The 23,475-nt window shown below is 34.4% G+C and overlaps 1 protein-coding gene across 12 annotated transcripts in view; it reads left to right on the forward strand.

Annotated features, from left to right (window-relative positions):
• The window catches only part of LOC122575916 (MAP kinase-activating death domain protein), a 41,631-nt gene that overhangs the window by 3,582 nt on the left and 14,574 nt on the right, over nucleotides 1-23,475 (forward strand). For 7 of the 12 annotated variants that reach the window (XM_043745415.1, XM_043745422.1, XM_043745418.1 and 4 more), the window contains exons 2-29: nucleotides 1,532-1,754; nucleotides 2,302-2,470; nucleotides 2,662-2,827; nucleotides 3,315-3,495; nucleotides 3,670-3,827; nucleotides 4,400-4,700; nucleotides 5,266-5,595; nucleotides 6,403-6,435; nucleotides 6,805-6,917; nucleotides 8,416-9,110; nucleotides 9,577-9,815; nucleotides 10,816-11,010; nucleotides 12,974-13,315; nucleotides 13,676-13,744; nucleotides 13,853-14,053; nucleotides 14,404-14,599; nucleotides 14,726-14,815; nucleotides 14,892-15,025; nucleotides 15,123-15,281; nucleotides 15,382-15,573; nucleotides 15,648-15,735; nucleotides 15,983-16,125; nucleotides 16,936-17,076; nucleotides 18,696-18,840; nucleotides 18,995-19,124; nucleotides 19,216-19,432; nucleotides 19,966-20,238; nucleotides 21,209-21,388. In XM_043745415.1, coding sequence (XP_043601350.1) covers nucleotides 1,659-1,754; nucleotides 2,302-2,470; nucleotides 2,662-2,827; nucleotides 3,315-3,495; nucleotides 3,670-3,827; nucleotides 4,400-4,700; nucleotides 5,266-5,595; nucleotides 6,403-6,435; nucleotides 6,805-6,917; nucleotides 8,416-9,110; nucleotides 9,577-9,815; nucleotides 10,816-11,010; nucleotides 12,974-13,315; nucleotides 13,676-13,744; nucleotides 13,853-14,053; nucleotides 14,404-14,599; nucleotides 14,726-14,815; nucleotides 14,892-15,025; nucleotides 15,123-15,281; nucleotides 15,382-15,573; nucleotides 15,648-15,735; nucleotides 15,983-16,125; nucleotides 16,936-17,076; nucleotides 18,696-18,840; nucleotides 18,995-19,124; nucleotides 19,216-19,432; nucleotides 19,966-20,238; nucleotides 21,209-21,388 — 5,376 coding nt within the window. In that variant the 5' untranslated portion in view covers nucleotides 1,532-1,658. Of the gene's footprint in view, nucleotides 1-718; nucleotides 738-1,531; nucleotides 1,755-2,301; nucleotides 2,471-2,661; nucleotides 2,828-3,314; nucleotides 3,496-3,669; nucleotides 3,828-4,399; nucleotides 4,701-5,265; nucleotides 5,596-6,402; nucleotides 6,436-6,804; nucleotides 6,918-8,415; nucleotides 9,111-9,576; nucleotides 9,816-10,815; nucleotides 11,011-12,973; nucleotides 13,316-13,675; nucleotides 13,745-13,852; nucleotides 14,054-14,403; nucleotides 14,600-14,725; nucleotides 14,816-14,891; nucleotides 15,026-15,122; nucleotides 15,282-15,381; nucleotides 15,574-15,647; nucleotides 15,736-15,982; nucleotides 16,126-16,935; nucleotides 17,077-18,695; nucleotides 18,841-18,994; nucleotides 19,125-19,215; nucleotides 19,433-19,965; nucleotides 20,239-21,208; nucleotides 21,389-23,475 lie in introns of those variants that run through there. The other 5 variants (XM_043745417.1, XM_043745419.1, XM_043745423.1 and 2 more) reach the window with 5 other exon arrangements.

Consider the following 23,475-nt stretch of genomic DNA (forward strand, 5'->3'; position numbering starts at 1 on the left):
TAAGGAGGGATATATCGATTGTGAATTATCCTTTTCTTAAAACGAAATTCCTATTTTTAAGTTATGCAAATTGTGAGTCACGGTATCGTTCAAAACGTTATTATATCGTTCCTTATTGTTGTTATTGTTTATCAATTATATGGTATAATAATAATAATTTTGATATAAACACAAATTATTTTCTTTTGTTTCATTCATACGTTTTTAATAATTTTACGAACATTAGGAATTTTCAATTCGCAATTATTATTTGATGTCGCAGGAATAATTATTTAAACGTTAAGAAAAATTTCGTTTCTCGAACTATAAGAGAATGTTTAACGTATTTTAATGGTTTTCTAACAGATCATGATTAAGTTAAAGAAAATTCAGGGACGTGGAAATCTTGTCAATGTTAATGTCACCTAGAAGCTTGAACCTTTTTAAGGGATCTTCACCTAAATATTGCTTCAGAGAAGCTATGCTCGGCTTAAACCTTGTACAGTGCTCAAGCGTTTTTGTGATTCTTGTTAACCCAATATGGGTCACGAGGCTCAAGAAATCAATGAGCCTCGTGCTCCAAATATTGTTTCACGTACTATTAGATCGTATTATCAATTAATAGTTCAGGCAATACTATTTTCCATGGTCTAATTCGTTCTTTCTATTTATTGGATGCATCCCAAACGAGATACATAATTCTAAATTAAATTGGAAAAACTTTACGTCGCATTTGAAATTCCTCGTCGTTATAAAGCGTAAGGATTACATCTCTCTAAATAGGAATTGTTCTAGAAGTTGTTGTATCGTTATTATATAGTTATTGTATCCATACAGTTATTATTAAATAAAAACTGTAGTAGACATTTTTTTGAAGCATGAATTTCTAGAAATTGAGTGGAACTTTTATGATAGAAATTTGGTGAATGCAAATTTCCGCGATAGAAATTTGGCACAATACAAATTTCAACGAAGAAAAGTTTCGTCAATATGAATTTCAGCGAGCAGAAGTTCGTTGAAGATAGAAGTTGTTACGAACAGAAATTTCTGGTATAGAAATTTCATAGATAAAAATTTCCCTGGCAGTAAAATTAAATAATCGCAATAGAAATTGGCCGGATAAACAAATTCTGGAGGATAGAAATTTTCTAAATATAAATATCCATTAATAGAAAAATGCTGTAATACAGACTTGGAAAAGTTTCTTCAAATCGAAACTGTTAGAAAAATTTTTAGAAAAATTCTTTGACGCTAGAACCATTGATCTTTGTCAGATATCTAAATAATAATAATAGTAGTAATAAATTAAGTAACAGTAGATTAAAATTATAGTAACATTTGGATATTTTTACTAATTATGAAAACATAATTTTGATGTCCATTATCTTGATTGGTGCGTTAGCTCTAGTGTTAAAATCGATGAAATTAATTAAAAGCCGAAGTAGAAGGCAGGATGTTAAGGCGATCTAACGTAGAAGGACAAATTAAATAGAACTCAATTTTCAGAGGAAATATAATTCTGCGATAGCTATTGATTCGCGTGTGTTTTCAGATATGGAAGATTAAGAGAAGAATGATATAGCCATGAACCGATCAGGAGGCGATCGTGACGAAAGGCCGACGGTTCAGATGATCCGTACACATTGCACAGAACGGTGACAGAGCTGTAAATTACAGCGATGGATATACAGAAGAAGCACTTGTGCCCCCGCTTGGTGGATTATCTCGCCATTGTGGGGGCCAGACTACCCTCAGTCTCTCGCCAGCCTGTGCAGGTACATATTTTCCATTAAACGAGTAATAACTATGAAGATTATTTATCATTAAGCATTGGGGAAAGCGATCCTATCGCAGGAGATTGTAGAGAAAAATTTTAACAACCTTGCGGAAAGAGAGAATTTCAAGGAACAGTGGATAACAGAGAAACATTAAGAAGATATCAAGAAATTTGAATTACAGCAGAAAGATTAACGAAGGAATTTAACAGAAATAACAGAGAAATTTTTACAATAAAAAGAAGTGATAAAGGAATTTTGGTAATAGAAAGAAGATGGTGTAAATGTACAAAGGAGGAAATTTTAGCGATAAAAGGAAGAAGCGTAAAGATATCAAAAGAAGAACACCAGCGATAAAAAGGACAATGCGAGGATGTGAAAAAAGGAATTTCAAATAAGGAAGAGAAATGTTTGTATATTAAAAGAAAGATTTGTATATTGGAAAATGGTGGAAAGAGATGATTTAGAAGATACAACTGTCTTAAGCATATAAATGGCGCAGAATTTTATTAATTAGAAAGTTCATGAATGTATTATGATTATTTAGGTTCCAGAGTTGCTGCGACGATATCCAGTGGAAGATCACAAAGATTTTCCATTGCCACTGGACATGGTTTATTTCTGTCAACCCGAGGGTTGCACCAGCGTGGGCCCAAAACGCACAGCCTTACGAGAAGCCACATCCTTCACTTTCACCCTCACGGACAAAGACTCCGGTACTCAATTGTTTTCCTTCGCGTTTCTCAAAATAATCTTTCGAAGAATTAACTTTGACATTAGAAGCCTTGAGAAACAAAAATAAACGCAAGAGTGTTGCGATTAGAGTCAAATAAATATAATTCGTAAAATGCTTGGTTTCCTGATATTTATATTGTATTTTAACTGTATTTATTCGATATTATTTTAGGGAGAACTCGCTATGGTATCTGCGTGAATTTTTATCGACCAATAGAAAGGGTGGGAGCTGCGGTCGGGAGTGGAGTGTCGATGAAAAGGGACAAGTACAATACGACGTTTCGAAGGGAGAGTTGGAGGAAAAGCATGGAAAAGAGCACCGATTCTGCCTTTTCTAGGTGAAATATAACACATCATTTTATCATAATCTTACTACCGAAAACTACACCCATTCTGCCAGTTGCCAACACTTGTCCAAACAATTAAAAATTCACACCATTCATTTTCTCTCATTTGCGAGATATCAACTTGAAAGGTCAGGTGAAATATCAGACTCATTAGTAAAGTTATAATTCAGATCCATAATTACGTAATAGTTATTAACAGCTATGTATATTATACGAACATTTAAACATTTAAACGCATTACAAAACGTTGAATCTCCTAAGACTGAAAATCGAGATTCGGCTAGTACTTATAGTCAGATTACAGAAAAAGTGAAAGCTTAGGAAATATCAATGAAATAGGAAAGAATTCTTTTAGGAATATTCCTCCAACATTTTTAATCGGATATTTTTACCATTTTCGTTCACGCTGATTGTATTGATTAATTAAAGAGAATATTTTTCCCAATTATAAGACTGTATCTCTAGCTGTTCTTTATAGCGACTATAGGAGCAGTGCAGTGGGCCCTAGCGACTCAGAAAAAGATTGCCCGAGCAGCAGAAGGGACTCTGACACTTCGCATATACCGAGCGCACCGAGATTAGGTATCACTGCACCGAGTGGAGATAGTGAAAGTGGAGGGAGCCATTCTCCGTCTCCACGTGCTTCACGCAGACGACAGGTAAACTGGTTAAAAATGTTTTATCATTTACCTAATATATAACTATCATATGTATGGTAATATCTAATAATAATATATAAGTAATATTCATATAATAATAACACGAAGTTGATGCTACAAATATCAATAATTGTTCTTATTTTCTATGTCTTTATTTCATGATTTTGCTTTCAGAGGATACGAAATCATTCGCTGACGTCGTTATGTATCATTTCCCATCATCCGTTCTTTTCGATGTTCCGGGAATGCCTTTTCATTTTGAAGAAGATCATCGATGCGTGTAACGAGAGTTCTTCACCGCAGAAAGTCGGTGCTTCCCGGCAGACCAACAGGTAAGGATTAATCCTTGAAACGGCAAACTTACATCCACTTGCGTTCACTTGCTAATTCTTCCTTATGAATATTCAATCTCACTTCGCATGCTATTTGTACGTGCCTCTACTTTATTGTTTCTCTCTTACTTCATTTCCTATTGCGTCGGTTATGTTAACGATCGTTTCTATTTTTGTCTGTCGATTGCATATTATTATAAACGTAGGGATTACGGTATAAATATATTTCAGTGACTCTCAGTGGAAATGATGATATTCTTTGCAACGAATGTTTGAGTAGGAGATACAAAAGTATGTTAAGAGTTTAACAGAAATACTTCTTGTTCTTCTCTGTTTAGTTATTTTGATTTGTTCCTCGCTCGAGAGTCTTCGCTTCAAGCAATTTTTGTTTCACAACTATTGTTCTCGATGCGATACATATTTTTATATTATGGTATTATACGTATTGCACTGTATTATATTCCAAATCTTAACGCAGCTTTCAATTGTTTTTAAACATTCAATTAAGATATAAATAAATAAATGAAGAACGAGTTTCTTAAAAACAGAAATTGTTTGCCGATTTTTAACAGAGACACCGTGTGGAGCGTTTTAACAGGACAAACACTGGAAGGAACACCATCGATAGTGCTACACGATGTCCGAGAGATCGAGACGTGGATATTGCGATTGTTAAGCAGCCCTGTACCTGTTCCGGAAAAGACACGCGTCGAGGTCGAGATCGTGTCGCAAAGTATGCAGCCACCACTCTGTTTTGCACTCCCAGACCACACTAGATTTTCTCTCGTTGATTTCCCTCTGCATCTACCCCTGGAACTTCTTGGCGTTGACATATGCTTGAAGGTCCTCACGTTGATTCTCTTGGAGCACAAGGTAATCTTTCTTTTCACCATCTAAATCACAATTATTTTCTCTTGAAAGTGATCTTTTCTTTAGAAAGAAAATTTTCCAAGCGTATCTTTCATTTTTGACGAATTCTTTGTTAGGTATTAATCAATATATTTAGTGTAATTTATAAGATTTGAGTTTTTGTAAAATATCTTCGCTTGTTTAAGATTTTCGTTTCCGTTTACTCAAATTTAGGATAAAAGATTTAAGGAAATTGATTTTTTTACCAATAACCCGATACTTTAGACTGAGTCTAAAGTCTGAGTTGCTCAGAACAATTAGAGAATCTCCACGTTTGATTTTTATACCTCGTTCCTTGTTTCCACTCATTCTTTCTCTAACGATTGTTTTAAAGTTAACCTTCCACGATATGATAAAAACAATATACTATTATAAAGACTTCTTCGATTCCGTATATTTGGTTGATTCATAGTAGTTCCCAATTTTTTAAAATTTCTCAGTTTCACTCTTTTACTTTTTTGATAATATTGCGAATAAAGATAACAGAGGAAATGGAATTAATCGACGAATAAATTATATCTGTTTACAGATCGTGTTGCAATCCCGCGACTACAATGCCCTGTCGATGTCCGTAATGGCATTCGTAACGATGATTTATCCTCTGGAGTATATGTTCCCCGCGATACCATTGTTACCCACGTGCATGAGCTGCGCGGAACAGTTGTTGCTTGCACCTACACCATTTGTTATCGGAATACCCGCTACTTTTTTATTGTTCAAAACGAACTTTAAAATGCCCGATGACATTTGGCTAGTGGATCTAGACAGCAATAAAATAAACGCACCTACTGGTCTGGGTGATCAATTGCCCCCATTACCCGAACCAGAAGGCACCGTACTAAAGAACCACTTGAAACAGGTAAATAGATAGACATTTATCACGATCAAGATTAACCCTTTCGCAGCCTAGCGAATAAAGGATTAGGAAAAAAGAAGACTGAAGAATTTTAAAAAATTAAGAATTAAATTATCCGAACGTTAATTGCAAATAAATTCCGAGATATTTCTGTAAGTTTCCATATAGGAAAATTTATTATTTATTGTCTCATCGACTAATATAGGTCATTAGCGACCACAATTACATTACATAAATTAGTACAATTGTACAATATGTATACTCATTATTATTATTATTATATGTTTAAGTGCATGCATTTCCACGTATGTATAAACGATAAAGTACGTAGGAAAATTCTATATACTGCAAATTTTACGAATTGACGAATTAAGAATTAAAAAGTCGTGAAGCTGATTATTATTGGAGAATTTTGAAATATTTCTGCAGCATTGCGTTTAAATAATTGAAAATTTTCGTTGGTAACATTCATTCAGAGTCATGCACAATTCTTATTTATATACGTAAATGAAATCTTTGAACCATGGATGACAATAATATTGTATCATTATATAATATACGTGATATATTCATAATATATAAGAATTCAAATTAAGTCTTAACTACCCGATATGTAACTTATAAAAGATAAGGCCATTACTGTGACTTTAATGTTAAAGTGTAATATTGTATCAAAAGCTGCGAAGGAGTTAATATGACAAAATTAGAAAAAGAGACGAAATATACTCTAGTATATCTCTCTACGGTAGACAACAATATTGACAATGAATCACGTTGATTTAATTATTCCTCGTTTAATCGGTTCCGCAGGCAATGCAACTGATGGACCAAACTGGCTCTGGTGTAAATATTTCATTTATCCACTCTTTGCATGAACCATAAATATATAGGTGATATATTCCTTGTGTTGTAGTTAGCGGCATGGACTAATTTTGCCTCATATACCTACGACAAGTAGATTTTATTTTTTTACTTGATTATTCATCCTTAGAGGATACAGAGCACGTGTTATTTCCGTTTTAAGGGAAGGAACCGGAAGCTTTTTAGAGACTACGATGTAGGAAGTGTAGCATAGTTATAGAATAGACAGAGTAGACGTAGTTGCTTAAACAATATGACAAATTCTCAAACGCGAGCTCTTGGTAGGAAGATATCCAGAAAATTGTATTTTTATTCTGCGTTTTTCTTATGGGATGGTATTTCTTTTTCTAGGCAATGGCTAGCATGTCAGTTCCGCAAACACTTTCGCAAGACACTTCTCCGAGGACTTCTCTGCAAGCTCCTAGTAGAAGGGAGAGCCTAACTTCTCATTTGTCCACTTTAAGGTTGGCAATTTTATTAATCCTATTAGTTTCTTTAATTTTTGCAACCCTTGAACCATATTTCGTATTTTATGATGAGTGTTATTATAATAATGATAATGATATTTTATGGGTACGAATCCAGTAGGATAAATTCAATGGTTGTTCGTAATTTTTCTACAGTTATATATATATGTAGTATCTTCAATGGAATATAATGTTATTATATCCTAATATTTGTAATTTATTTACAATGAATGGATTGTACAAATATAGACAGAAAAACGATGGTAGTTTAATATGAATTAATCGCAATAACACGCTACAATCTAGACAACTCTCGACACAATGGATCCAACGTTCTCTCTCACGCGGACTACACTCTCTCGACAACTTCTCAACTCAAACTGCCCTGCTCTCGCATGTTTTTGTCTTCCCGTAGCCCCACCACACACGTGTTCTGCGACCGCTCGTGGCTAAAGTCACGTAGACCTTTTTTATGAAACTATTCACTTGAAGGACCGATGACACACTTACGGGCCCATCGGCACCTCGGCTCTCGGGACATTGTTTATGATTTAAAAACGCCTCGGCTCTCGGGACATTGTTTATGATTTAAAAACGCCTCGGCTCTCGGGACATTGTTTATAATTTAAAAACGCCTCGGCTCTCGCGACATTGTATGTGGTTCACCCGCTAACTCCTAGGTCTTATGTCTGCGATACTACATATATATATATTAGATTGTTCAAAAAGTTTCAATATATTTTTTGATGAATTTTTACCGTCCATTGGTTTATCATAGCGTCATGATTTTTAAAAGAAACTCCACCTTGTTCAACGAATGTTTTTGTAATTAATAACGTAAAAACTGTAGATAAGAAATGTTTAGTTTCTTCTAGTTACACATTTTATTTCTTTCCACTCTTATGTTTCTTTCTGCTGCCTCTTATCCCTTCTTTATTTTATCTCTATTTTTATTCGTTCCAATCTTTATTCTTTTCGATTTACCTTTTCTATGCTTTTAGTTTAAGCTTTCATCTACCTTATTCTTATTTCAATATCAATTTCAACTTTCTTTTATACCTTCCTGAATACGAAGCGCGTTAATGCGTTTACTGCTGATTGAATTTGTACTTTGTACTATTCTTTTACCCCACAGAATAAAGGAGAATGTTTCACAACTGAATATCGAATGCGATAAAATCAATACGAATAAAAATAGTAGGATTGAATTTAAAGAGGAGAAGGTTTAGAGACCAATAATTAGACAATTGTAAGAAAATTTGTAGAAAATTTAAAATTGAAAAAATGCGCAGAATTTATAATAGACAGAAATAGAATATCCGAAGTATTCTGATCAGCATAACAATATCTAGCAGAGTGAGGCAAAGTTTTGCTTAAGTGCCATTTCTTCAATTGCATTCATAAAAATATGAATTTGCATGAGCATTCGCAGTCAGCAAATACTAACACTATCAAAGCAATTAACTCCTGTTACAATTAAACCAATTCTTCACAGTGTGTCGTCAATGAAGCACAGACCTAGCGTCGACCATCATCCGAGTCCAGCGAGTTCTCCAGGAACCAGCGCGGCTTCCGGTCATCGTCGCTCCTCCATATCTCAGTCAGCGGGTTCCTCGTCGCCTCAAAAACCATTCTCTTCCCAAACCATGCAATCTTTCAACCCATTCATTTATGGAAACGACGTGGACTCTGTAGACGTCGCTACAAGAGTGGCCATGGTGCGTTTCTTCAACTCTCAGAACCTTCTGGCGAACTTCACCGAGCATACGAGGACACTCAGGCTATATCCGAGGCCTGTAGTCGCCTTTCAGATCAATTCTTTTCTCCGATCAAGGCCACGGACCAGCCATTTCTTGAATAAGTTCGCTAGAACGCAGGCGGTGGAATTTTTGGCTGAATGGTCGCTCACTCCGAGCAACGTCGCGTTCTTGAGGGTGCAAACTGGGGTGTTTGACCCAGCTCAAATCGGAGACAAGCCAAAGTGGTACGCTTCGAATTTAGAACCTATTTATTTCCCTGTTTGGGACAATGGTAGCTCGTTGGCGAACGCTTTGAAGGCGATGAAGGAACACGAGAGTCAACCGACTGACGAAAGCGGGTCTGACTCGGAAGGTGCTGAGAGTACGAGTTCCTCTTATTCGTCGCTGAGCGATTTTGTATCCGAGATGGTGTCGTCCGACTTGTCTCCAAGTGAGTAGCCGTAATTAACAAATAAATCATTTTTTTTAAATTTAATGTGCAGTGTAAATGTAATCAAACGCTATATTAATGTAGAAAATGATTGTTATAGTATTTAGGAATTAGAGTTATGTAGCTAAATCTCGGTTAAGTGAGATAAGATTACCCATTTCTTTGATTGTGTTCACAAATACATGAATTTATACAAACATCTGGAGTTAAATATGTTTTTAAGAATCGTTTGTATTTGACAGAACTGGTATACTGAAATTATTAGAAATGGAAGTAAACGAGTGTTGGTAGAAGCTGTAATGTTTAAAAAGGCTCATACTTAAATCGAAAAAAATGTAACATCAATTAGAATTGTTTACTCTTATCTGAAATATTCTAATGATGGAATCACAGGAGAATCTAGAATGAATTTTAATTTAATTCATTAATAATTCTATTTCTTAATCGGATATAATTTGTTTTACAGGCTACAATTGTTCACATGCGGCGCAGCCTCAACCAATGTCCCTGTCTGTAGACCCAAAGAACGTTTACGATCCACCCAGTTCATTGCGATATCCTGGAATGGAGGAAGAATCGACAGTGAGGCCAGAAAGTCCTACGAGCACTTCCTCCAGTCACAGTGACCTAAGCAGTCCTAGTTTCAACAGAGACTCTGAGTTCGAGTTAAACCCCAAAGTTCAAGAAGGTTCACAGTCAACCAATGTGAGTATTTTTAAAAATATATATGTAGTATCTTCAATGGAATATAATGTTATTATATCCTAATATTTGTAGTTTATTTACAATGAACGGATTGTACAAATATAGACAGAAAAACGATGGTAGTTTAATATGAACTAATCGCAATAACACGCTACAATCTAGACAACTCTCGACACAACGGATCCAACGTTCTCTCTCACGCGGACCACACTCTCTCGACAACTTCTCAACTCAAACTGCCCTGCTCTCGCATGTTTTTGTCTTCCCGTAGCCCCACCACACACGTGTTCTACGACCGCTCGCGGCCAAAGTCACGTAGACCTTTTCTATGAAACTATTCATTTGAAGGACCGATGACACATTTACGGGCCCATCGGCACCTCGGCTCTCGGGACATTGTTTATGGTTTAAAAACGCCTGGGCTCTCGCGACATTGTATGTGGTTTACCCGCTAACTCCTAGGTCTTATGTCCGCGATACTACATATATGTACTTAATTCTGCTTACTTTTGTTATTAATTTGCAAATAATGCTACACTTATCAATAGTAGTTTTCTTTCCAACAGAATTTACCAGAGTAATAGAATCCTAGATTAACTTCTTTTTTTAAATTCCTGACTTCTACTTCACACATAATGATCCTTCATTCTCAAATGAAACTTTAGTCGCTAGCATACGTAATTTTCTGCTTAGGATTATTGCAAAATTATTTTCTAAATTTATCCTTACTACGGAGTAATAAGAAAAGAAGAGTTAAAAATTGTATCTTTACTCCAAAATCTTAAATCTTTTTATTCAAAAGAAGGAAGCTAAAATCTTATCTTTCTCCTATAATTTTTAATTCTTCTTTCGTATCATTCTATCTATACGAATCTCATTATACATAGAACATCCTGTGCCAATCTCCAACACGAAGCAACTCTTGAAAAACTGCTAAACTATCGACAAAATAAAAGTATCCTCATTACGCTCGACGTCCTAACAAAGTGCTTAATCATAGGATAAAGAGGAGGGTGGTAGCTTTGAGTCAGACTCAGCGTCCACGATAACACCACGCACAATCCTGAGCGCACAAAGTTCAGTAGGACAGTTTGGAGTAGGGAAGGGACGTTCTTTAGCGACTCCGAGCATCGGCGACACCGAACGTCCTGCCACATCCCACAGGACTTCTCGCGTCAGTAGATATGTCGTTCCTGTGAGTTCATCCTTCATTGGTGGTCTGTTGACTGGTGGTAACATCTGTCGACTACTTTCTATCGATTTTTTTTTTGTTTTGATGTTGTTTTGAACTTTGCATGCGGTATATCATCGGAAAGCAGCAGATTTTCCACTCGATGTGTACAGCATGGAAAACCCTCTTTTTTGTGGTCGTTTGACATTTCGTTATCGAGTTACATGAACGAGTTACAAAGGCTCCCTTTCATTTCATTTTCACTTTTATCTATCGTTCGATGTTCGATATCACTCAAATAATTTCTTTTTCTTTGGATAATTTTTCACTTTTCAATATTTGTTCTAAATATGTGGTATGAATTTATTTGAAGATTTTGAAACCTCTTTAGGAGTTTTTCTTTGAATTTCATATGCTGTAGATTTCTTTTGCTTCTCGATGCTTTTTAAATGATTTCTTTAAATATTTCAAAGTATAGATCTGCCTTTTTAGTGTTTTTTCTTGGAATCTTATAATATAGATTTCCTGTATCTCTAATGTCTTCCATTTTCCGATGTCTGTTGATTCTTTCTGCAATTCTATAGTATTGATTTTCTTTATTCTTCTATGTTTCTCTAGTGTTTTCTTTCAGAATTTCATCATTCAAACATCTTTTTCTTTCCACTTATTTGGTTTTTACTTCTGTAGTGGAAATTTCTTCTTCTTTCTTATATTTTTCTCCTAAGATTCATTCAAAGCATTCTTTAAATCATTTTGGTATTAAAAAGATTTGTATCTATTATTTGTATGTAATCTACAAAATGTTTCATTGATAAAACTGTCCCAATGTAGTTCATTGATATGTTTATTATCGTATCAATATTTTACGAATAAATTAGGTCAAATGCATGGTATTTTTTTCGTTCTCAAAAATTATAATGTCACAAAATTGAAGTTAACAACTTCTATGACATTTCATCAAAACTGTATGTAATATAAACCTTCATCTCAAAGCATCAATTATTCTTCCGATCAATCGGTCTCAACTTATTTTAACCCTTTGCCTTATAATTTAATAACAAGTTAAGTCAGACTACGAAGAGTTGTGTCATCTTTGCTTAATCATCTTTTTTATTTATAACATCACTTCAGAATGCCACTATCCAATTATATGTATACAACAGAGAATATTGCAAGAATAATCGTCTTCACACGCCTGTTTTCTAGGAAATTTTAAAGACGACTGACTGCTTTCTCTATTTAACTCTCGCCTGGTAAAGGCTTGATTATTATCACGTCAAACGAGAAGAATTTCTATCTCCATATAATGATAAAATTGTTCGCGTAGTTTTATGGAATAATGACACGTCAGTGTGTGGTATAGAAAGTAAGGAACGTAAAACATCTGCATTTGTTAGAATTGACCCAGCCTCCACCGTCGAAGGATCGATCAATATCTCAGATGTCGATAAAGAACGTCTTTCTGAAAATATTTTATTTCCTGTTTTAAACTTCATTCTTCATGTACATATGTATGTAGTATCACCTTTTTCTTCGCTTACGTTACTCTGTGTGTTTATATTTACTTTCCTCTCTTAAATATCTTATCTCTCGTCTTTTAAATCGAAACCTTTTTACATAACAATCTTTATCTGTCTTTCGATATTATTTGATATTACACAGATATATATAAATTCGATATTATACGGCAAAGGGTAGAACTTATATAATATTCCAAAAAAATTAACGATTATCAAATCTAACAATCGAATCAAAAACTTAACAAATTTACAATTAGAGAAATTCTCCCTTAAATTAAAGAAGGAATTCTTCCTCTATTTCATCTTTCGATGTTTAAATGTATGTGTATGTAAAGTTGAAAACTGTCCGGTCTTTCTTCCCAAAAGGATTTTTCTCCAAGAACAAGCGTCCTCTTCAAAAATATTCGATAAATCCTCAAAATAGTTTACGATAATTAATGTTATCCATTATTTGTGTTATTTTAAAGATTCAACCAAGTGCGGCAAGCCTGCAGCGTCACCCAAGTGTGGGCAACGTTTTAGCAAGGACGTCGAGCTTTGGAGCAGGACCATTTTCTCGACAGACGAGTAGTAACAGTAGCAACGAAAGTGAACCGTCAACGGTTTCTCGACAATTATCTGTGAGTACTAGTGGACAGAAGCAGGCCGAAGGTTTGCCAAGACAAGCTTCCAGTGTGACTGGAAATGGTGTGTTAAGACAAGGTTCTCAAGGATCGTTGTTAGAACAAATAGCGAGCCAGGCGAAGGATTTGGTCCGTGAAACTAAGAGACAGAGCAGCCAGGATGGAATTCTTGCTCAGATGGATAAGGTATCTTTGTGGCTTTGAATATTGCGAATATTCGGAAATTATGGAATTTTAGATGTTATAGAATTTGACTGAAGAACGATCACGTTTAATGCTTTTTAAATGTCCATGATGGTTTAAAATCTTAACAGAATGATTAAAGATTTATACGGAGAACTTAGGGCTTTTCAGGTTATTATTGCTAATCTCATCATTGGCTATACCTTTTATCGATAATTTAAGATTCTTCTGATAATAACCATACCAGCCCCAAACACTTTTGATATGAATTGCAGTACAATTTCCTTATAGTTTATTTTCTTTAAAAACTTCCAATAATCTTTTTCTATATACAATTGCAGTTTCTTTCTTTTTGTTTTACAGTTGAAACATCAGGCGAAGGAGAAGATTACAGAGGCCGGGGAAGATAGTCTCTTCGCGCCATTGGAACAAGTGAGTCTTTATCTCAAAACATTAATTATAATATTTAAATTAATCGATATAATTATAATACTTAAATTAAGTAGAAAATATTTAATTTTTCGTTTAAATATTAAACAGTTGACACAACAGACGAAGAAAGCCATGGGGGAGGCAACGAAATCTGTTCAAGAAGCTTCGAAGAGCGCTTTGGAAGCTAGTAAAACCGCGGCTGGAGTCAGCAAAAATACATTCGATGATTTAACGTACGTAAGCAAGAGCACTTTTGGAGACTTGACGAAAAGTGCCAAAGAGGTTGCTGCCAAGAAAGGTTTACTCAAGGTACATCACGTTATTATTAATGATACATTTCTTCCTTTCTTTAGATTTGGAAATCTTTTGGACTGATTCATCCACTGGATTAATCAGGATTTCCCTTTCAAAAAGTTTCTAAAGAAACTTTGAAGACACTTGAAAGTTCCAAAGAAATTCCCAATAAATCTTATACCAATAGCGCAAATACTTGACACAAACTTTAAAAGTTTATTGATACGGAGAAAATATGCTGAATAAGAGTATTAAAAAGAAAAAGTTTCTTTCAAAGGGAACTGAACGGTTTAATTTCAAGTGAAAGAACTGTGTTTCAAAATCAAAATTCTAAAAAAGAAATTTTACGAAATGAAATTATTTAGGGCCTTGGCGATACGCAGCATTCACCTCCATCGCCTCCGGGAATGTTGCAACGAAGAGATTCGAATAGCACGCAATTGGTCGCTTCGGATAACCGCGGAGGGCGCCGGGAAATCGGACGTGATTTTTTCAGCAATATTAGTAGTGATTTAAATGGCATCGCTACGCAAACGAGCAACATGTTTAGCGATCTGTTTGGTACGTTTAATCTCTTCTTTCTTACTTATTGTACAAATACGATACAAGAAGATATACAAAAGATAAAAAATATCTAAAATAAATCTCTTCAATTCATTCTGTGTATTTCTCTTTTTACACTTGTAGGTAGTAAAAGTAGTTCTAGTCGAAATACCGGCTTCCCTCAGTCCCAAAAGGCGGATAAGAAGACACCATTACTCGGACCTTTCCCTAAAAGTATTTATTATCCTTTTTCAATCTCGACTAATTGAAAATTAATTTCTGACTCTTTAAATTGTTTCGTCTTATTTAGGTAAAACTGGATTGGTCGAACGCTCGTCATTGATAAAACACTCGACGAATAAAACTAATCAGGAAGATATTCAGAGGATGCAGAATGCAGAGAGGTCTAGTACAAATAGTGACAATCAAGCTTTCCTGACGGATGTAAGTTCTTTCATTTATAAATATTTACTTTGCTATATTACGCAGAATTAGAATTAGGATTCAATTATAAGAGAGATATTTTATGAATTTATACCAGGTGGTGAATCAGGTGATAGCCGGTGAAGGCGTTGGTTGGCTAAAACTGAATAGGCTGAAGAAACTAATGGAGGATGAGAGCTATCGAGATCTGGTGGTGACGAAGCTGAATAAGGGTCTCAATAAGAAGATTAGTCCTGACGATCATATCGACGATGTGGTGAGTGTAATTTATACAAAACCTTCACGATGTATATATATGGTCATAATGCCAATTTTAACATTCATGAACTTCTCTTCGTTCCGTTTTTTATCAACAGTGTATCTCGAAACCAGTTTACAAGGGAATGCTAAAGTGCCTTCAAGCAGTGGCTCACGGTCTTGGACACACTTACAATAACTTCGGTTTGGGTGGAATGGCGTCAGTCTTCCAGCTATTAGAGATTGCACACACTCATTATTGGAGTAAGGATCTTTCGGAGAGCGGTTTCGATAGTTCACTAATGTCTCAAGTATGTACCACTCGTTATAAATTATCTACCTTCTTATAATATCAATTCTTTCTAATTCTTTACGACCCCTCCAGGCATCTAGTCCATTTGGCAGCAGAGAAAATTTGAAGTCTCCACAGTCTCCTATACAGCCCGAATTTTCGGACGCACCTCAAAAGTCAGGTAAAATAGAACACGATAAATTGAATGTAAAATACTTGAAATTTCAGATATTCTAATTAGAATATATCAGTGATTCATTTAATCATCGTTAGGATCTTTTCAAATAGAAAAATGTAGAACGACGTGAATTTTAATCTATCCCATGTTACATTATAAATTATAGTTTATTAATATTCCAATATTAATATTCCAATATTATAATATAGTCTGAGTTGATTCTAACACTACAAATGTCCTTTGATTGAAGATACGCCTCAACTTCATTTGCATATGCCACACGGCCACGCACCACCGGCTAACGAAGGGAGCCAATCGACGACGGACATGTTCCTCGATATGTTCACGAAAAAAGGAAAGTTCCTCAGCAGGCTAACGTCCTTCGACTCTGAGGTAAAAGCAACGAGTTCCGTCAGAACGTTACCTCGTGGCATACGAAGGTAGCGAAGGTGTTTTTCTCTCCATGGCCTCACTTTCTGTTTACATTTCACGTGTACAGCCCGACAACTATAAAGCTTACCAAAACTATTCTTACAGAATGTTTCATTTCTCCCGTACGCTTTCATGTATAATATTTTATATTCTAGATTTTTTATATATTTTTTTTTTTATTGCAAACCATATAGAGAGGTGTACAAAGAAGATATTTAAGATATTAAGATAAACATTTGAAAGCATGGGTGAACGAAAGGCTCTGTAGGATTAAACAGCGACAAAACAGTTGTTGAAATTAAAAATTCCTATGTATTATCTCCCTACGATGGACAAATGGGTGTTGTTTCCGTTAAATACACAGGTACACATAATTGCATGAGAGATTGTTATACTTAATATTGTCAAACGATAAGTATTGCCCAAGAATAGTGATCAGTAATACTAATCCACGAGCTTAGAGGAACACAGTGCACTACGGGAAATAATTCAGAACTATAATACATGAATATCAGATCAAATAAAACTTATGAAAATTCTTTATACACCTAACATATCGCATAAACAATAATAAAATACTATATTTTTCCTCCAACAGTTAATATACAAATTTAATATTCGGGGTTCTCGCGAGATTGAAAAGTCCGTAAATCTTTTAAATTGATTTGCAATTGTTAATAATAAATAAAACAAAAATTAAGATAAGAGAAAGAAAAAAAAATAAAGTTGCAAGTAGTAAATGTGCTATATAGAGGCGTCATGTGTTTTTAGAGTGGGCGGGGAGGTGGAACAGGAAGCAGCGAAGCTTTATCCACAGACGGAGGTAGCATAATCACTAATCCTGCTTTTCGGCAAGCGCACCAGGCTTCTTTCCGAAGCACTGTCTCTGATAGCGAGGTCGAACAAGGCAATGTAAATTGATCACTAATGAGTCTTTTCTTTTTTTTATGTGCTAATTAACATAGAATATTTTAAAATAGTTGTTAGCAAAACCGAACCAGGTTTATCCAGATGAACGACCTATGAACTTATGCAACAACAAGCCTCTATATTACATGTAGTATACATATAAGGTGTGACATCGATCAATCACCATGATAATATTTGAGCCAGTTTTGATAGTATAATAAAAAGAGTACTTCAAATGAAAATTTATTGATTTTGATGTAAATACGATTGAACGCTATGACCAAAATCTCATTTTCTCTTTATTCACAGTCTACATTACATTAAATTATTAGTTGGCCAAATTTTTGCGTTGTTCGTTACTTTAAAGAAACGTTTAGTTCGTTTCAAAAAATTAATAATTAATTTTTGAGAAATGCTCATTCTCAATGATCTTCCCTCCAGAAGAACTGTTGTCTAGACAAAATAAATATTTTTAGATAAAACAAAGATCAACGTAACATAACTTTGACTTCTTTTTACGAATCAAAGATACTCTTTTTTGTGTACCCATACAATTTTTCATTTAATATCAATGAACTTTGATTTGAAATATTTCTTTGCTAAATTATCCGAACGAGTTCAAACATCGTGGCAATTAATTTGTGTCACACTCTGTATGTAAAATATGTAGCTAAGAAAGTTTTATAGTTTAGTATATAGAGTTCGTACATAATTCTAGTTGAGAGTCGATGGAAAAAGAACGCAGAGCTTGTGCAATACTTGCATTTTGTCAAAGTTTGCGAAACATTGAATTACAATGGATCATTTGAAAAGAAGATAAAGTTAAGATTAGTTAAAGAGAACGGTAGTGAACAGCATGTTCTGCATCTACGATCACTAGATTAGCGTTTGCACTAATGAAAAGATGAAGCTTTTGTAATTGCTGTTAGTACACGATAAAACACACGATTAGCTTTCTATAGTTAAAAAAGTTGTGTTTGATGAAAATTTGGCATTCTTTGAAAATTTTTTGGTGGAGAAGTATTCTACTATTTTCTACTCTTTCTATTAAATTAATACTCTAAATTAATTACCTCTTCTACTAAATGGAATCGGTTACGTATATATACTTTATATATAGAAGAAGAATGTTGACAAATTGAGTTGTGTGAATAGCAGAAATGTATTGCTTTCGCATAGCCCTATTTTTCTTTATTTATACACTTTGTATGTACTTGAAAAAAATTGTCTTGTAGTATAAAAATATCGTATTGAATATACAAAAAATCACAAAATTATCTTTCACAGTTTTCCTAAAAACAATTCTCAAAGAATGTCTAATTCGTTGTGCGTCAAATTAAACGGCCATTTAAGTAAAATACAAGATTAATATGTATAACACTTTATCGCTTGAAAATACTCCTTGTTACAGTAGTGTCACTGCACTGAGATATTAAAATTCGCGTAGTTTTCTATGGTATGATCCTTTGAAGCTTCCCTTTAATCGTAGATAAGAATAATCGAGCTTCCCTATTTGAGAAAACTTTAGACAAAGGTCGACAGCCTTGATCGATTTGACAAACAACGAATAATAAGCTTTGAAGAAACCGTTTAAAAGTTCTTACATTACATCATGATTTCAGTTTTCAAGACAACCGAAACAACGAACGGGAAGTGTTTGGTCGAGCAAGTCTTCCTTGAGCACCGGTTTCCGGTACCATGGGGGAAGCTTGGTACCAACTACGGCTGCTCCTAGTCCAGAAGCTGCAAGAACTTATTTATTCGAAGGTACAGTATCGCTAAACCTTTTAAATAAATAGATAAATATGAATCTTTATTTAGATTCTTATTGCAAAGTCCTATTTAGATACTTCTTGCAAAGTCTACTCTCAATCTATCAATATTGTTTCCTGTATTTTCTTAAATAAAATTGACTATACAGGTTTACTGGGCAAAGAAAGATCGTCGCTTTGGGACCAGATGCAATTTTGGGAGGATGCCTTTTTGGACGCAGTGTCTCAAGAAAGAGACATGATCGGCATGGATCAAGGTCCTAGAGAAATGATGGAAAGGTTAGCTTCTGCAATAAAGATGATAGATACAGATTTCGGACGGAACGTTTTCGAGCAAAATATAAACGTTTCATTTTGGATCCACATTCAGGTATAAGAATTTGAGCGAAAGCGAAAAGAAACGATTAGAGCATGACGAAGATAGACTGCTGTGCACTCTGTTGCACAATTTGACGGCGATTTTAGTGATGCTGAACGTGAATAAGGATGAGGTGAAACGAAAAGTAAGGAGGCTATTGGGAAAGAGTCATATTGGTCTGATCTACAGTCAGGAGCTCAATCAACTTCTCGACCAAATACACAATCTCGTAAGTAGAATATCCATTTTCCTAGTTCTATAGTAAATTATTAGAAATTCTAAAAATTCTCTGGAATACCAAAGAATTTGAAATATTCCTTAGAACGATGGAAAAAATTTCAAAGATTTCATAGGGTATTAGAATGTTCTAAGGGTTTTTTGAAGTATTGCAGAACGCTGGGAATGTTTTAAATCACTGGAAAAAGAAAAAGAATTTTCTTAAAATAAACAAATTCGAGGACTTCTTAGAGTGCTGGAAAATTCTAAAATTTTTCTAAGGTACTGAAATATTCGAAAAATCATTAAAATCTTGAAACATTTTCAAGGACATTAAACAGCTCAAAATCTCTTACGGTAGTAAAGGACTTGAAAGAGTTTTAGATTAAATTCTAACAATATCGAAGAGTCCTACAAAGCTTTAAATAAAATTCTGCAAAATTAAATCCTTATATCGAAGAATTCGAAAAATGTACAATGTCAAAAAATTCTATAAATTTCTCGGAGTGTAAGAAAATTCTAGCTAAATGGTGTTTCACGTTTCAGTATGGAAACGATATAGATTTGAAGCCTCTGACATCCAGACAAATGCATCGTCAATCTTTCACCGTGCACGCAGGAGTCGATGCAGAAGGTGATCTACGATTTCTCGAGGTACGCCACGATGGCCTTGTCCTGAGATCCGTGAACGGCGTGATCGTGGAGCGTTGGTGGTATGAGCGTTTGGTGAATATGACTTACAGTCCGAAGAACAAAGTATTGTGCCTTTGGCGGCGAAATGGCGGGCAAACTCAGCTGCATAAGTATTATACTAAAAAGGTACGCAGTGTACGATGTTACAAATTCGAAGAAACATTTCAATTCATTTTTTAATTTACAGAATAAACATATAATATTTTTACTATATAGAAATAAATATTCTTATATTGCTATATAATAGAAAATTTTGATTCTATATATAAATATAAATATTTTACTCCTATGTATATTAATATCATTATTCTATAATTAAATCATTTATAATGCTTCCTACAAATTGAGGATTGAGTGAATCATTCACCGTGTGATCAAACTCATTTTCTAATTGATCCATAGCTAATTCCTTCTAAATCGATGACCCTTTAATAGTTTAATACTTCGTTATAGGTCTCTTTTGTTAACGATGACCTTTATAGTCCCCATTTGTCTCCAATGAACAACAAAATAAAGCGTGTAATGGATTTAACGTGCGGCCACTCTTGTAACTAGCAAGCGATTCATATTGCTTATGCATTTCCGTTCATAAATATTAGGATACTTTCTGGTATCACAGATGCCTGAAGAGATAGCTACTTACATAACGGTCTTAATCATGTTTTATGATCACTTTATGATCGCAAAAGCATGATAATTATATTATGGACGTGTACACGCCTGATTGTTAACTGGGATGTATATGAAATTAAGTTTTACAAATCCATCTATTGTTATGATATAAGTAGTATATCCAGGAGATATATTACATATATTAAATATATTAGTATATTCAAAAATTCGAAATGGTTTGTTTCATACACCTTTCGATTACATTATGAAATCAACCACTCAATTAATTAAATCCATGATATAGTAAATATTCATAATAGTAGTAATAAAGGAAAATGATAAAGGAAAGTTATATTTTCCTCTCTGTACCCAACTTTTAATCACTTAGAAAACAAAATTTTTCAGAAAAATTCGTTAAATGTGCAAAAGAGAGTGAAAACATTGAGTTATAGATAAATAAATTAATGAAACAATCAATTTTTAGTGCAAGGACCTGTACTACTGTATAAAGGATGCAATGGAAAAGGCAGCAGCCCGCGGCCGTGGGGCGAACGTGGGTATCGAACTCGGCGGCGAGTTTCCAGTTCAGGACATGCGCACCGGCGAGGGTGGGCTCCTTCAGGTTTGCATGGAGGGCGTGGGTCTCCTCTTCGCGAATAGCAAGGTATGATTCGCACCCAAAAGCGTGCACCAAGCGTTCATTCGTTTCGAAACGAAACTGCAAGAAGAATGGAATCTTCGAACTTTTAACCGGTTGTTGCAAACACCTGTTTTCCTATCTCTATCTCTATCTATCTATCTTTTCTTTATACATTGTCCAATTGTTCATGTAATGTTGAAAACGCATCCAAAATTTTCCACCATTCTATTGGATATATTATACTACTATATTATATCCGTCCCTTTATTATCTATAGCGAACTTTTTTACTTATATCCACTACTGTTTTTTGACTATATACGATGTCATGTCTTTTTTTGGCGATGTTACTGTCTCGACTATAATATGTTCCAACACAAAGTATAATCATGTATTTATTTCAGCGACCGAAAAATACATATGCAGTCTGAGAATTTGTTACGGGGGTTCGTTTGTTAAATTGCCTCGATTCAATTTTGTAGAATTAGTAAAAGAGAGATTTCGTCCTATTGAGCGAAGGTAGAATTGGGGAGCTTTTTAGAAAAATCCGGGTTTGTAAGGTAAAATAGTGGGTCTAGTTCGAATTTCTGATAATGTTTTTAACATAACATAAAATATATTGATTATAAGATTTCTTAACGTGTCATCCAAAAAAATTAACTCGTCGTTTGGACCAACGATTTCTTCAGTAAAATAACCTTTTCATCCAGAGAATCTCTCATATTCTTACGAATAACTTTATTTTCGTTAAAGATAAATTTCATATCATACTTAAATTTGCAAGGATTAAAACCCACCTACGATAACTTGTATTAATATTCGAACATTCCAAACATTTTTACAACATGAAATTTATGTCTTATCTAAAAATAAAATCGCCACCTACGTATTATGTTATAGGCCCTTTTTTCAAAAAGCTTCTCAATTAATGTCGAAAAAGAATTGGTAGTCAAAGAGATTAGTTCCTCTAGAAAATGAAAGAATTGAATCGAGGCGAATGTTAGGGGAGCAAACCACAGAAGCTCCATCCCAGAACCACCCCTCAACCCCCTTTTATTCTTCATACTCTTCCGATATTATTGAATCTTCTCTCTGTGTATTACTTTTTCGTTCCTTTCTTCCGTTTTATTGCATTGATGCAAGGACCACTCAATATTATCTCCCATTGCTAGCCACCACGATCTGCTTAATTTTGTATCTGTACGTATTATTATATCTTTACCGACTCTTATGTATGAGTTTGTGAGGTGTACGACGATCAAAATAGGATCACACGAAGCTCTGACCGCCTAAAGAGAAATCTCTCTTTCGATTCAGAAACTTTTTCTCTCACGAATCCTTCCTCGTCGCAGGAACGAGAATAATACTTACATTGTATTGTAATATGTAATTATATGAAAGGGGAAATTAGAATCTTTTTTCAGGCTGCTATAGTTCGAAACACGAGACAAATGTCACACATACGAGACACATGCACACGAGGGGGACGAATGGGACCGATGCGATGATGGAAGAGCAGAGGGAAGATCAAGATGTTGATTTAGTTCAATTAATCCAGATATTATTGACACATTGCCGACCAATCGAGGAAATCTCTCATTTCGTTTAACGACATAATAAATAATAAAGTTAACCTAGATGAACTGGTAGGATTCATGAAAAAAGGTAATCTTGTCAACATTTATATTTCTCCAGATGAGCAAGAACATATATTAGGAACTTTGACATCTTATTGGCTCGATAGAATTTAATTTTTCATTGTTTTTCATTGGTCCAATAGATCTCAATTATTTTAAACATCTTCAACTAAATTATGAATTATTAGAAAGACAGATTAAAAGAGCAAACAGTGGAATATTAGAAATATCAATATTCTTGGCATAAATCTTTTAAAGACACAAAACGAAGACATAAAGGCTATTCTGGTAAAATATAATTTTGACAAAGATTGTTTTAATAGATTAAAAGATCATTTTTCATTCTATAACAGATCATAATCATTAAGTACATGTATTACTTCTGTTAGATCTGTATTTGATTTATGTTAGATCATATTTTATAGTATTGGTTCCATCATTTATTGAATCCCATTTCTAATGACTACAATGGTAG

The sequence above is a fragment of the Bombus pyrosoma genome, linkage group LG15 (assembly GCF_014825855.1).
Source record: "Bombus pyrosoma isolate SC7728 linkage group LG15, ASM1482585v1, whole genome shotgun sequence".
NCBI lineage: Eukaryota > Metazoa > Arthropoda > Insecta > Hymenoptera > Apidae > Bombus > Bombus pyrosoma.